Below are 13,601 nucleotides of genomic sequence, written 5' to 3'. Positions count from 1 at the left end.
ATTGGATGCACTCTTCTGACTCATCAGTATTGAAGGGTGAAAACCAACTGATGTGTCAAACATTGTGAGACTGCTTTAAGCATTAAACACATATTGATAGAATACTGTGAGTTCAATAATATTCATATCCATCATTTTGATATGATGTGAATTTATTAGGAATGTTGGGCCATAGGCCAAACTTGAATGTAATCCAAATTTTGCCCATGGCCTTTTTAAAAAGTCACCAATATGCTTAAAGCAATTTAACGTTTTATTATAAATAGTATTTTGTCTGAGTAGTAACATTGTGTTATGGTTATGGGGCTGCAATTTGAAAAAATTGTAGACCTATAAATTCCCACTGTCTTCCATCTGTCTTTCTTTTATCTGGAGAATGGAGTTAGATAGATGAAAGACAAGACCAGGTATGAAAACCTTTGGGACAGAATGTCTCAATTAACTATATACAAACTTCCGATAAAAGAAGAAGTCATGTTGTTTCATTTCAAACATTTTCCCTCGAAAAGGGTTAGATAGATGACAGGCACAACTCTATTGTTAAAAGAAAAGTATGATGTACAGGGACAAACCACTAATAATTTGAGGTGGAGAGCATATATTTTAAATTAAATAAATTAACAATATGATTAAAAAATTTCAGCCTGAATTGTGACATCGTCACAATAAATAATTACTCATTATTTTATATAGTTTTGTTGTTGTCAATCATTTATACAGTTTGTTTATATTCAGATGTTTTATTACTATTATAAATCATATTTACAATTGTTTATCATTTTTATAGTATTTATTTATATATTTTTGTATCTTGTGTCATCATGCAGCTTTGCCAAAATGGCTCTTGTGCCAGTAAAAGTTAACCAGCAAACTATTTTCTATTAAATCTTATTATGTTACTTTACAAACATAGACGTGAGGTACATGCATTAAATTGTTATAGCTATAGATGCAATAAACAACTTAAACAAATTTACTTCAAGAAGTCTGTAATTTTCTTTACGATACAATTACTCACAGCATTCTTTTCAATTATCTCTCCAATCTTGTAAAATGAATTACAGTTTATGGTAAAATTTTTTTCTAAATATTTTTTCTCTGTGCTTAACTGAAACTGCATCATCATGAGAAATGGGTTTTATTGATTTGTGAACAATTTCCATTTTGTCTTTGTCATGTTCAATCTTCATCTTTTTCCTCCTGTGTTTTTAACCATATTACATATTTTAACAAATACCAGTGTAAAGAATATGCTGTCATGTGCTTGAGTGGTGGTATACTATAAAGTTAAGGATAGTCCCTTATAAATTTTTCTTTCATCAGTGCTCCATTATACAGACTGCTGCTCTAAAAAGGCTGTTTACACTGCTTGTTTAATTAGATTGATGTACTGTCCAGTGCTCCATTAATTGGAATCCCACTATGAGTAAGCATAGAAGAAAAATTGGAAATGTGGAAAAGTGCTCTTTTAAGTGAATTGTTTTCTTATTTGATCCTCTGTTAAATAGACTTAACTTTACTTTGTAATTGTCAATTATTAAAGTAATTAAATTTTTAAATTAAATACATAAATGCAAAAATAAATTTTTATAACAGGTATCATTAGGTGGTACAGAAGAATTGCGGAGGCTAAAGAGTAAATATCGAGAAGAAGTCGGACTACCTCCGGTGCCCGATGATACTATTGAAGTAACAAGAACAATGAGGGCAGCTTCTCCTCCAGCCTCGGCTGCAGATCTCCTCGAAGCTCAGCAACAGAGGAAAAATAATCGGCCATTTAAAAGAGTAGCTGTCAAAATTTAATTTAGAATATGGATTAAGCAAATAAACATTACAGATTGATTTAAAACTTATTTTATAGAGTCTAGCAAAACAAAGTAGTATGGATGATTCCATGGCTTTTCAAGATCTAGATGCAGACAATGGCACCGATGATGAATTGCGAGATATTGAGGAACGACAGATTGTAGTCGACGACAGAATAGAAGCTGACGAACCTCGACCTCCAACACCTAGACCATCTACTCCTTTGCCCAATACGGGATCTCAGTCTATTCCCGTTGCTAATAAAGGTTTACCGTGGGTACCAAAAGTAAGACAAAAGGATATAGATAATTTTCTCGATCACACTAGAATGAAGTTTGTTGGGTTTCAAGTAAATAATGACCATACGTCATTGGCTGGCTTACCTCAACCAATACACGAAGGACTTAAAGTTCTTAAGCAGGTTATTAATAAATTTTTATTAATTACTTTTAGTAATTGTTGAATCATGAAATAAAGTTATAAATTTAAAAAAAGGAATTTACCAGTAAATTTGATCAAACTTCACCTCTAACTGCATTTGGTATTCCCTTATATAACTTTGTAATAAATTTATATATATTCAAGGGTATTAGTCAAATTTAATCAAAAACTTCTGAATGATCAAATCATTAGGAAGTAAAAAAAGTTCTTTTTCTCTGAATTGAAATATTGATATTTACTTTATGTAGTTATATCCATTATATAGTAAAGTTTAGTCTCTTAACTATTACATAGCATAACTAAATTACAGCATTCTATTTCCATAATTTAAAAATATAGTTAAAAGTTATTATTGTATCATGGATTTCATAGCCGCATTTTATGAAAATTTGTTTTAATAGATAATAGCACACTAAGAAATTATGTATAATAACGTAAATAATTTTTTCTATGTTGGTTCTTTTAAATTACTTTTATTATATAAAAATTTCAGTTGCAATTTATTATGGACATTAGAATTATTTATCTTAACTTCTTCTTACAAAATGTTGTTACATTTATAATTTTAGTGTGTTCTGGATTCTAGAATGGAATCCAGCATTCATTCATTTTCTGAGTTCAAAATTAATGAAATATATTAAAATTAATAATTTTATTTTTAATAAAGACAAGAAAAAAGAAAATTTAAAATTACTTATTCTTCTATAGCATAGATCTCCAACCTATAGCCTGTGGGCCAAATGTGACCCTCAAAGCATATTTATCTGGCCTGCGTAACTCACATTAATCAACATGTTTTAGCATCAACATTCGAATTACTTCAAATCATATAAACTTCTGAAAAGTAAACTAGAATTACATCAATGTTCACTCCAATTTGAAAACTTCCACTTTTTCATATAGTCTGCATTTTGTATGCTGTGATGATGCTGAATGGTTATTTAAGAAAATTGATGTGCATTGGAAACCCAAAGCTTTTGTTTACTATTTCTTCCCAGTGGCCGTTAAGAGGGTTCATTTTTTCCTGGCTCATTGTGGACCTAGCTGAACCCACGATGAGAGATATTGGGCTCAATGTAACTGGGAACAGACTACTTCTGAAAAACTTGTTGGGGTTTTCTACCAGCCTGGTTCAAACCTTGATACCCCAGTGTTGTAGGCCGATGCCTTAATCACCTTGGCTAGCCTATCAGCATGGAAACCAAAAGTTAATAGGATCAGAGATTTCTGATTAAAAATCTGTAGTTTACAAAATATTTATTATTATTATTAATTGTTATATTAATGGAAATAACGAAACAATGAAAATATAACGTTAAATACCATAAGTAATTTGTAATTTTAAAATTAAACACAAACTGTTTCCATCAAAATCAGAACAAACTAATTATTTTAAACTTGTAAAGCATTATGTGTATTCAGCTCCCAGATTTGATTTTATAAATAGAAAAGACTAATATACAATTCTAACAACTTTATCAGATGTCAATAAATGAGCATTGAGTTCTTTTGAGTATTGTGTCTGAATAACACACAAGTTTGATTGTTTTTTTAAGCATTCAAACAAGACAAAATGTAAAGAAATAACTGGGATAAAATTTGGCTTTTGCCATTTTAATGGTGTGACTGTTGAATTTTTGTAAAGTTAGCTTAATAAAAACCTTGTTAATACAAATAATTCCCTTCAAATCTGTATTAACAAAGTTTGACTGTATATGAAATCAAAATATGAAACATCGCCATACAACGAATACAGTATCTAAAAGAGATTCTAATATTGAGTGCCACAAAATTTATCTCCAGTTTCGGTGATGTTTGTTTGAAAAGTCAGTTGCAAATTTTACATTGATTTATGTCCATTGTTATTCATCTCAAGCTTTGATCGTGTCTTTTGTACCTGGTTCCCTAGACTTGTCTTTTACAGTCTACATGATCCTTCTCAGGCAAAGGTTGGAGAACTTATTTCATAATGTTGTGTAGATTGATAATGTAATATATGAAAATAAAATAACTTTATTTCTATTGTCGTGAACTTGAAAATCTTAAAAATTATCAATTAATATGAGGTTATGTATCTTTTATAAATAAATAATGACTTCATTTTGATTTTTGGTTTTATAAAAATTGACTCCCTTGAATTTGAGAAATCAACCCTTAAGACTAATAAACTAAACTAAATTATTTATATAACAAACTTTTTGTTTTAATTTCTTTGATTATGAGAAATGTTTTTAAATATTATATGTTACAGTGAAAGTGGATTGTACAGTGAATTTGATCTATTACTGGTGACCGTAATCAGTGAATGTGGAATGAATCCACATTTACTAGTGATTGTATACTCTCTGTAGTTTGTTTGTTAACCTTTACAAGCTAAGGTTGTGAAAAATAAATTTTAAACCTGTTAATTAAGGTTTTTATTTATTGCAGCAAGTCAGAGTTATGATGTTTAGAAGTGCCATAAAGTACCTTTTTTTTTCATTTACGTATAGTCCGGCATTTTAAAGTGCAAGGACGTTCGAAAAACCGCCTTCTGTACTGCAAGGTTGAGCAGATGCAATTTGCCTTAAAGTAACTGTTCTGCCTAAGGAACTTCAGATTACTTTAGTGAAGGGAAGGCACACATTTCCTGACCTTCACTGTAACATATACAATGCAATATTTGTTTTTATAATTAATATTAATAATTAATTAATTTTTAAATAAAATTTCAGGATAAAATTATTTTCTTCATTTTTAATAGCATATGTATACATCTTTAACAGAAGTACAAATTGATAAGGAAGAAGAAATTGCCAAACATCCTATGTCTGTTGTAAGTAATCATTTAATTATAAAATATTCATAGTTTAAGGTTCTTGTGATGTAAATGTTGATGCATAGTATTTGGAATTATCATATATTTTTAATTACTCCAAAGAAAGAATATGCATCAGGTTTTATACAAATTTTAGATTAAATTTTTAAATTTTAAAACGGTCTACTCAATGTATATAAATTACTTAGCTTAAAATTGTCACAACACTTTTTGTCACCAAAAAAAAAAATAGAAACAGTGTCAGAGAAAATTGATGAATCATCATAAAATTTAAAATTTTTGTTAGGAATCTTCTAAGTAGATGAAACCTATGGGAAGTATGGGCCAACTATATGGCTGCAGAAAATAAAAATGATATTTTCAAATTATTTTGCACATGCCTGAAAATGTCAGAGTTTGAAATAAATACAACCCCTGGCAAAAAGTATTTGAACACGATATAAGAAGAAAAAAATCATTTTGTGTGAACTCATTATACAAGAAAATAAAAATTTAATGTTCAAAACAAAAATATACATTTTATTCATTGGGTTATTAAGTGTTAATCACTTTAATTTTAAACTAGCAGGCAAGCCCGGCATTGACCGGGCAAAAAGTAAGTATGAAGATTAAAATTATTTGATTATTTTGTACTTCTAACTCTTTTATTATATTATATTATAATATTTGCTTTATATAACTGCAAATGTTATAATACATAAGGGTTTATCATACCAAGTGACCAATCTAACACATTTAAAAAATTTTTAAAATATGTTATATAAATCAAATATTATGATATAACAAATATTAAAATGAAAACCATATAAAGAGTTTGGTTATTTCAGCCTACCATTGTCATGTTTATTGTGATATTTGGATGGTATGAAATGGCACAATTTTATTGGTTAAGATAATAAAAAGATCACATGCAAAATAATAGAGGTTAATATTTTGTTGTTCCTTCTCTTGATCTTACTACGGCTTTTCTCAGTATTATCAAAATTAATTTATTGAAGGTTTCTGAAGTTATTTTACTCCAGCTAATTTTAATGGGTTCTTTAAGTTCATCTTTATTATTTGGCACTCTTTCATCAACAAGCATTTTCAGGTTTGTCCATAAATTTTCAATAGAGTTAAATCTTTGCAACTTGCAGTCACTTAGACTTTAAAAGTTCTTTCTTTCATTTGACTCGATGGCATATGGCATTATCATTCTGAAAAACATCGTTACCACCAAAGTGATCTTTGATTGTTGGAATTAAATAGTTCTAAAATTTCCTCATATACTTATGCTATTACAGCCTCATTAAGAATACATATATTTCTAAATTCAATAGCTGACATTCATCTCGAAATCATTAAACTTGTTGAAAAGTCAGAGCTCCTATACAGGCAGTCTTTCCAAAATTACTCATCTGGACACCTCCAAACAAATTTTACTGCATCATCATCACACCCAATGCATACATGACTCTCATTCAAAAAATTAACATTTTTTTCAGTCTTTTATGATTAATTTTTATGCTGTCTTGACCATTTTAAATGATTGTGTGTTTTTTTGTTTTTTTTGCCAATAAGAGTTTTTGTTTTGCTTTTAAAATGAAAGTATCTTGTTATTCAGTCTACTCCTTACTGTTCTGTCATAAACATTTGTTTTATTTTCTTCCATTCCACATTTAATTGTTTGGAAGACATTTTTCAATTTTTTAAGCATTTTTTTTTTAAATAGGTGATCTTGAGCGTTACTAGTTTTACATCTCCTGTGTCTTTAAACTTTTTCCAAGTGTAATTTACAGTTCCTAATGTCACACCAACATACATTGCAACTTCTCTTTGGTTTTTTTTCTATCATGTAGTAGTTTTATAATTTGTTTCCTTACAATATTAATAAATTCTTTGATTGTGGCCATTGTTTAAGCAAAGACAGATAAAATATTACTGTTTACTTAGAAAACGATGCAAACGTACCTCTTAAAGCAAAGCAAACCTCTTTTTTCCAGTCAAATACCAACCAAAGCACCTTAACTTGCTGAGTTAATTTATTTCTATACAAACTAACGTTTTCAACCTATTCAATAGGCCATCTTCAAGTTTTACATAACTTTTGGAATGACAGTTTAGAAAGTGTCCCAAAATAGAATATTGAAAATTTAAACTGAAAAATAATAATAATATTAAAATATACATACAAAATCTACCAAAAATGTAATATATTAATATAACAAGTAACATCTATCTAACAGAAACATAAAAATAAAAGTATAACATGAAATACAATAATAAAATATTAGTAAGTGAAGTAAATTAGGAGCTTCTAAAAAACTTTTTAACCATATATTTTCAGGCAGATGGTAAACTGCCTGCATTTCTTTCATTAATATATGTATCTTCCAACTTGCTCTTATAAATTTCAATATTTTCAACATTCATTGTCAATATTGAGGAGTGTGAAGATTTAATTATATCTGTCTTGTCCCATTTTACCACCGATCCTTCCACCTATGCCATCTGAGAAAGTACAGTATTGTTGGACCCCTTTTTAACACTATACTTAAGCTCTTTAAGCCTAACTCCCAAACTTGTGGTAACCCCAATATAACTCTTCTTAATACTTAATTGTATGTTTTCTTATGGTATCTTATACACTCCTGCTTATATTGTTATAGCCACTCTTTTCTTATATTATCCTTGTCATTTCTTAAAATTCTGTACAGGTTCAGAGCTCTTTTCACCATCATTCTCGACTCTTTGTGGCCAGCAATTTCTTTCATAATGTTCTTTATACTTCTGTCAAAAGTAAACTTTGTGGTTTTGTTGAGGTTGCTCGTCTGAGCTTTTGATGTGCCCGCTTCATAGCTTCTAACCATTCCGTGCCATCACAACAAACACAATTCAAACAGAAATTCTAAAATGATACTGATTCAGACACAAACATTTTTCATAGTTCTTTTGTGCCACTCCACCTAATTTGAGAACAGCCAAAAAAATATCTGACAAAACCCAACGTCTTCTTTGCCATGGTATTGTTGCCCTATTAGAATCAGATTCATCAAAGAGTCTGTTGATGTTACAAAAACAAAAATTAATTATTCAGAAAATGCAACAAATCTGTTACAAAACACAGAAGTGATTTTGGCAGAAAAATTTTTTCTATCAAGCATATCACGATGCTCACTATGATAGATGCTAATGTGTGTAATGTTGCCACTCAAACATCCACAATGAAGTGTTATGTTTGTGGTGCAACATCCAAAGACTTCAATAAGTTAACAATCAAAAACGGTGTTAAAGCAGAAACACTAAAATTCGGGCTATCATTTTGCATGCCGGAATCTGTATGTTTGAAAGTTTACTACACCTGGTTTATAACTTGCCTGCTAAGAAATGGCAATTAAAATCAGAACACAAGAAAACTATTGTTAAGCAAAGAAAGATAGAAATTCAAGAGAAATTTAAAAACAAACTACAGTATGTTTGATTATGGATGTACTCAAGACTGGGTTTGGAAATACAGATGTGGCAACACTAGTCGGAGATTTTTTATAGATCCAGAATTAGCAGCTGAAGTAACAGAGCTGACACTATTTTAATAATATGTTTCAAAGACATATTAAAAGCCATATTAAAATGAGCATAAAATCTACATTGAAAAATTCTCTCATTACGCTACGGAAACTGCAAAACTTTATGTAGAATTATATCTATGATATCCCACGACACCCACAATGCGAAGATTATTCACGATGATATTGTAATAGAAAATGCTCTCTTGCCTACGGGCCAGCCTTTTGAGGAAGCTGCCAAAGCTCGAAATAAACATTTTCACTTGTACCACCAGAATTACACACAAGGAAATGCTCTAGGGAGTCAGTAACCTGTTAAGCACATCTAGGTTGCATATTAAGCTCAGATCCCTTTTTAATGGGTATGCAGCCATCACCAAGGAATAAAATGAAACCTTTCATAAAGAAAACTTTAGAAATGCTAGTTCCAGCTGAACCATTGGGTCCATACTTAGAAAAACCAGAAATTGCAGACTCTTCGGAAGAGGGTATCCTTTCATAAAGAATCATTTAAATAATTGTATCCTATCTGTTCAATTTTTTAATATTAAAAAAAAAAGTAAAAACGGTAGTTTGAAAATTTAATTATCTTATTTTTTTTTAATAAAAACTATTCCCAATTACTGAAAATACAATTCAGTAGAAAAGCTGACTGTGAACTAATAAAACTATAGATATACTTTTGGACAGTTAGATTGGTCAAATACCTCACTGTGCAACGTTGGCAATGAATGCTGAAAAGATTTGAATTTATAAGAGCAAGTTGGAAGATACATGTATTAATGGAGCAGACACAGACAGTTTACCAACCATTGACCTAGAAATACATGGTTAAAAAAGAATTTTTTAGAAGCTCCTAATTTCTTCATTTACTAATATTTTACTATTGTACTAGCAGGTAGGCTCGGCGTTGCTCGGGCAAAAGTAACGATAGCGAAGATTAAGATTATTACGTTATAGTCAAAAAAAGAAAAAGAGTAATTTCATCAACAAACTAAATGTTTCTAAAGAAAAGTCGAATTTGAAAATCGAATGTTCTAATATTGTTCGATTTTCACGACGTGTTCTGATTATATCGTTCGATTTTCATCGAATGTTCTAAAGAAGAAAGGTCGAGAAAAACCGAACTAATCTGTTTAAATTTGAAAATCGAATATGTTCTAACATATTACTCTCTTTTCTTTTTTTTTCCTCCAGCACTCATAAATCTTGCACGTTGCTTTCTCTTGTTCTCCATTGTTACTTAACACTTCAATTGTTGATACTTCCATTGTTACTTAACAATTTTGTACTTAAATTTGGTACCATGTACCAAACTTCAACTTTCAACTCCTAACCGTTTTAGCGAAAATTAAGATTATTATGTTATAATAAATCTTATAGTTACATAACACTTCCATTGTGACATGTTCATTGTTGACACTTCCATTGTTGACACTTCCAATGTTGACACTTCCGTTATTACCTAACACTTCCATTGTTGATGGAAGTGTTAAGCCTTAATCCTGTCCCTCTCCCCCGTGAGAGGAATTTCGAAAAATCCCTTCTTAGTGTACGTTCTCGTGATGTACCCTAACTGTGTACCAAATTTCAACTTTCGACTCCTAACCGTTTGGGCTCTGCGCTGATTATTATTATCATCAACCTGTCTCGATTATATATATAGATTTCATGTTATAATGTATTACATTTTTGGTAGTTTTTTGCATGTGTATTTTTCCAATTTAAATTTTTGATGTTCTACTTTGGAACACTTTGTAACTGTCCTTCCAAAAGTTACGTAAAACTTGAGGATGGCCTATTGAATAAGTTGAAAACATCAGTTTGTGTAGAAATAAATTATCTCAGCAAGTTAATGTGCTTTGTGAAGATTGTGAATCAATGTTCAAGTACTTTTTCTAAATTCCTTTATGCTCAAAAACTTTTTCCAGTACTGCTTTATGTAAAAACTATTTTTTGGGAAAATGGTTTGGTTTATTCATCTGAAATTAAAATGGTTAATTGCTAAGTTTTTAATCTTTAAGCGGCCGGATGGCCGAGCGGTCAAGATTAGCAGCCTGCCGCCCCGGGGTACCCGGGATCGAATCCGGACTGGCCGAAAAATCCCCAGGAATTTTTCAAGGGTTGGTGCATCCGGATATGTCGGTCCCCATCCCTCACCATCTGGCCACCCCATTGTGGGCCTGGCTGAACCCATAATGGGCTTGCTATAAGAGGCCCTCTTAGTGCCCACAGGGCGGAAAGAGTTTAAAAAAAAAGTTTTTAATCTAAAGTTAAACTTAAGCTGGGTACACGTAATGGTTTATACCCGAACATATGGATGACAGAATTGTCAGTGTTTTTCATGTACGTTTAGGTATACCTATGTGTGTTTACTTGGTTTTAAGTACATTTTATGAGCTGAACAACTGTATATAAACATAAATGCCAATAGAATTGTGAAACGTACAACAATTATCATACGATTTTTTTGAACGTCCCGCAGAGAAATGTTCCAGTTACCTGGTCGGCTGGGCTCGATCGAAAAGCGTCGAGGCCGAGTATTATATAATATATATACTGTATATGGCGGGAGAGGAGAAAAAAGAGAGTAGATATAGAAATTATTTTATGGGTGCATCCTTTTTATTTTTCTAGACGGAAATGAGCGTTCCTCAGACTCCAGTAGAAATTCTGTATCAAGCCATTCTTCCGAATTTACCCCAGTATATGGTAAGTTACGATTTCGTAAAAAGACATTTCACTTGTACAGTTTTATCCTAAAAACGTATACTTTTAAAACAGATTGCCCTGTTAAAGATTCTTTTGGCGGCGGCACCCACCTCCAAAGCCAAGACCGAATCCATCAACATCATGGCCGACGTCTTACCGGAAGAAATGCCGTAAATACGAAACAGTTTTTGTCGAGACTAACCGGAAAATATACTAAATTCAATGTCGTTTCAGAATGACGGTTTTACAATCCATGAAACTGGGGATCGACGTCAATCGACACAAGGAAATAATCGTCAAGACCGTGTCGGGAATTCTGCTGCTTTTATTAAAACATTTCAAAATAAACCACATCTACCAGTTCGAGTACATGAGCCAACAGTTGATGTTCGCCAATTGCATTCCCCTCGTATTGAAATTTTTTAATCAAAACATCATGTCCTACGTCGGAGCCAAAAACATGTAAGTCCCTTCGATTTTTTTATCTCTTCGGCACTCGGCCACACGTTTTACTTTTCCGATCTTTCAGGATTTCGGTCATCGACTTTCCTGCCTGCGTCGTGGGAGAACAACCGGAACTGACGGCCGAAGTGTTGGTGAGACCGTCGTTTTACGTCTCGCCCATTTAGTTCAACGGGTCCGTTAACGTTTTCGTTTCTTTCAGGAAATGGGAGAACAACTTCCGTACTGTTGGAGGAATCTCTTTTCCTGCGTTAACCTGTTGAGAGTTTTAAACAAACTGACCAAATGGAAGCATTCTAGAATAATGGTAGGAGCACGCGGTCTCCTTCTTAATTCAGTAGGAAATGACGAATCTAACAGCGCAGCCTTATTTTCCGTTTAAGATGTTGGTGGTGTTCAAGTCGGCCCCGATTCTGAAGAGAGCGCTGAAGGTAAAACACGCCATGATGCAACTGTACGTCTTAAAATTACTAAAGATGCAGACCAAGTACCTGGGTCGACAGTGGCGGAAGAGTAACATGAAGACCATGTCGGCCATATATCAGAAAGTCCGTCATCGCCTGAACGACGACTGGGCCTACGGGAACGGTACGCCATTTTACTAAATATATTTAAACGTTACGTTACGCGTCGTTAATCTCGGACGGTGCGATTCCTTTAATTAGATCTAGACGCTCGTCCGTGGGATTTTCAAGCGGAAGAGTTCGCCCTTCAAGCCAGCATCAACCGTTTTCACAACAGACGCTACGATAAAAGCGGGGGAAGCTCCGATCCCGATTTCCAACCGGTCGACAATAACTTCCTCAGCGTGTTGGGAAGAGAGATCGAACTGACCGAAGAGTTTAAGCAGCACTACGAATCCTGGGTCAACCGAGAAGTTTTTCAAACTAACATCGATTGGGATCAGCTTCTTAACTATAATTATCTATAAATTCGGTTAATGTTACCTATGGTTCCAAAATGGCGGCTCGTCTCTGATTCCAGCAAATAGAAGAAAGGAAACAGTGGGAGCGCACGTTCTAACTCAACCTAACCTATTCTAATAATTTTGTTGGTAATAATTATGGTAATTTATTAGAATAGGTTAGGTTAGGTTAGAACGTGCGTCCCCACTGTTTCCTTTCTTCTATTTGCTGGAATCAGAGACGAGCCACCATTTTGGAACCATAGGTAACATTAACCATAAATTCAATTGGATTCTTCGCTTATATCAATATATATATAAATACGCAAAGAGAAGGTTTCCGTATATTTAAAACTTTCTTCTTAATATACTTAGAATCGTCCCGCACCTTATATTTATATATATATTAATATAAAAATTTCCATTTCGTGTATATAGTATTGTTCCGAGTATCGTTCTTTTTAAACGAATTCTTTAGTGTGTAGATTTTTGCGCCCGTATCGGTTCGAATGAGTAAGAGTGATTTTTTTGACATTACGTTCTTTTGTAATATTGTTTCTAATTGTTCTCGTTTTTAATTTAATGCCGGATCGTCGCGACCACAGGAAGAAGTTTGTTGTAAAGTTAAGTGTAAACGTCGCGCTTTTAAAATTATTGTATTAGAATTCTTGTTTTAGGTATTAAAAATTTTTATACGGTTTGAATGTTTTATATTCGGTAAAATTATCTCAAAGGAAATTCCAAATTTTCCAATATAGGCGATGTCAAGGTTGCGTATTTTAATATTACGCGCGTCAAAGTTGCTTTCGGCGAACCACTTGCGGAAAAAGCGGGTGGAACGAATACCTTTTACTTGTTATTTTTTGTTATTCCGTAAAGGTTGCTAGAAACGCGGCCAATGGCCGCGTTTCTT

The 13,601-nt window shown here is 32.3% G+C and overlaps 1 protein-coding gene across 2 annotated transcripts in view; it reads left to right on the top strand.

Annotated features, from left to right (window-relative positions):
- Strip (striatin interacting protein) overlaps positions 1–13,388 on the top strand; it is a 29,114-nt gene extending 15,726 nt beyond the window's left edge. Inside the window, exons 7-17 of one of the 2 annotated variants that reach the window (XM_067262327.1) lie at positions 1,597–1,785; positions 1,862–2,227; positions 4,991–5,062; positions 11,248–11,322; positions 11,395–11,492; positions 11,557–11,784; positions 11,852–11,918; positions 11,987–12,091; positions 12,168–12,372; positions 12,450–12,694; positions 12,950–13,388. In XM_067262327.1, the coding sequence (XP_067118428.1) occupies positions 1,597–1,785; positions 1,862–2,227; positions 4,991–5,062; positions 11,248–11,322; positions 11,395–11,492; positions 11,557–11,784; positions 11,852–11,918; positions 11,987–12,091; positions 12,168–12,372; positions 12,450–12,694; positions 12,950–12,958 (1,659 nt within the window). In that variant the 3' untranslated portion in view covers positions 12,959–13,388. Of the gene's footprint in view, positions 1–1,596; positions 1,786–1,861; positions 2,228–4,990; positions 5,063–11,247; positions 11,323–11,394; positions 11,493–11,556; positions 11,785–11,851; positions 11,919–11,986; positions 12,092–12,167; positions 12,373–12,449; positions 12,753–12,949 lie in introns of those variants that run through there. The other variant, XM_067262326.1, reaches the window with a different exon arrangement.
- Positions 13,389–13,601: the final 213 nt, after the last annotated feature.

The sequence above is a fragment of the Centruroides vittatus genome, unplaced genomic scaffold (assembly GCF_030686945.1).
Source record: "Centruroides vittatus isolate TY-2023 unplaced genomic scaffold, ASM3068694v2 contig_1428, whole genome shotgun sequence".
Taxonomy (NCBI): domain Eukaryota; kingdom Metazoa; phylum Arthropoda; class Arachnida; order Scorpiones; family Buthidae; genus Centruroides; species Centruroides vittatus.
This window is presented reverse-complemented; position numbering and strand designations above follow the sequence as displayed.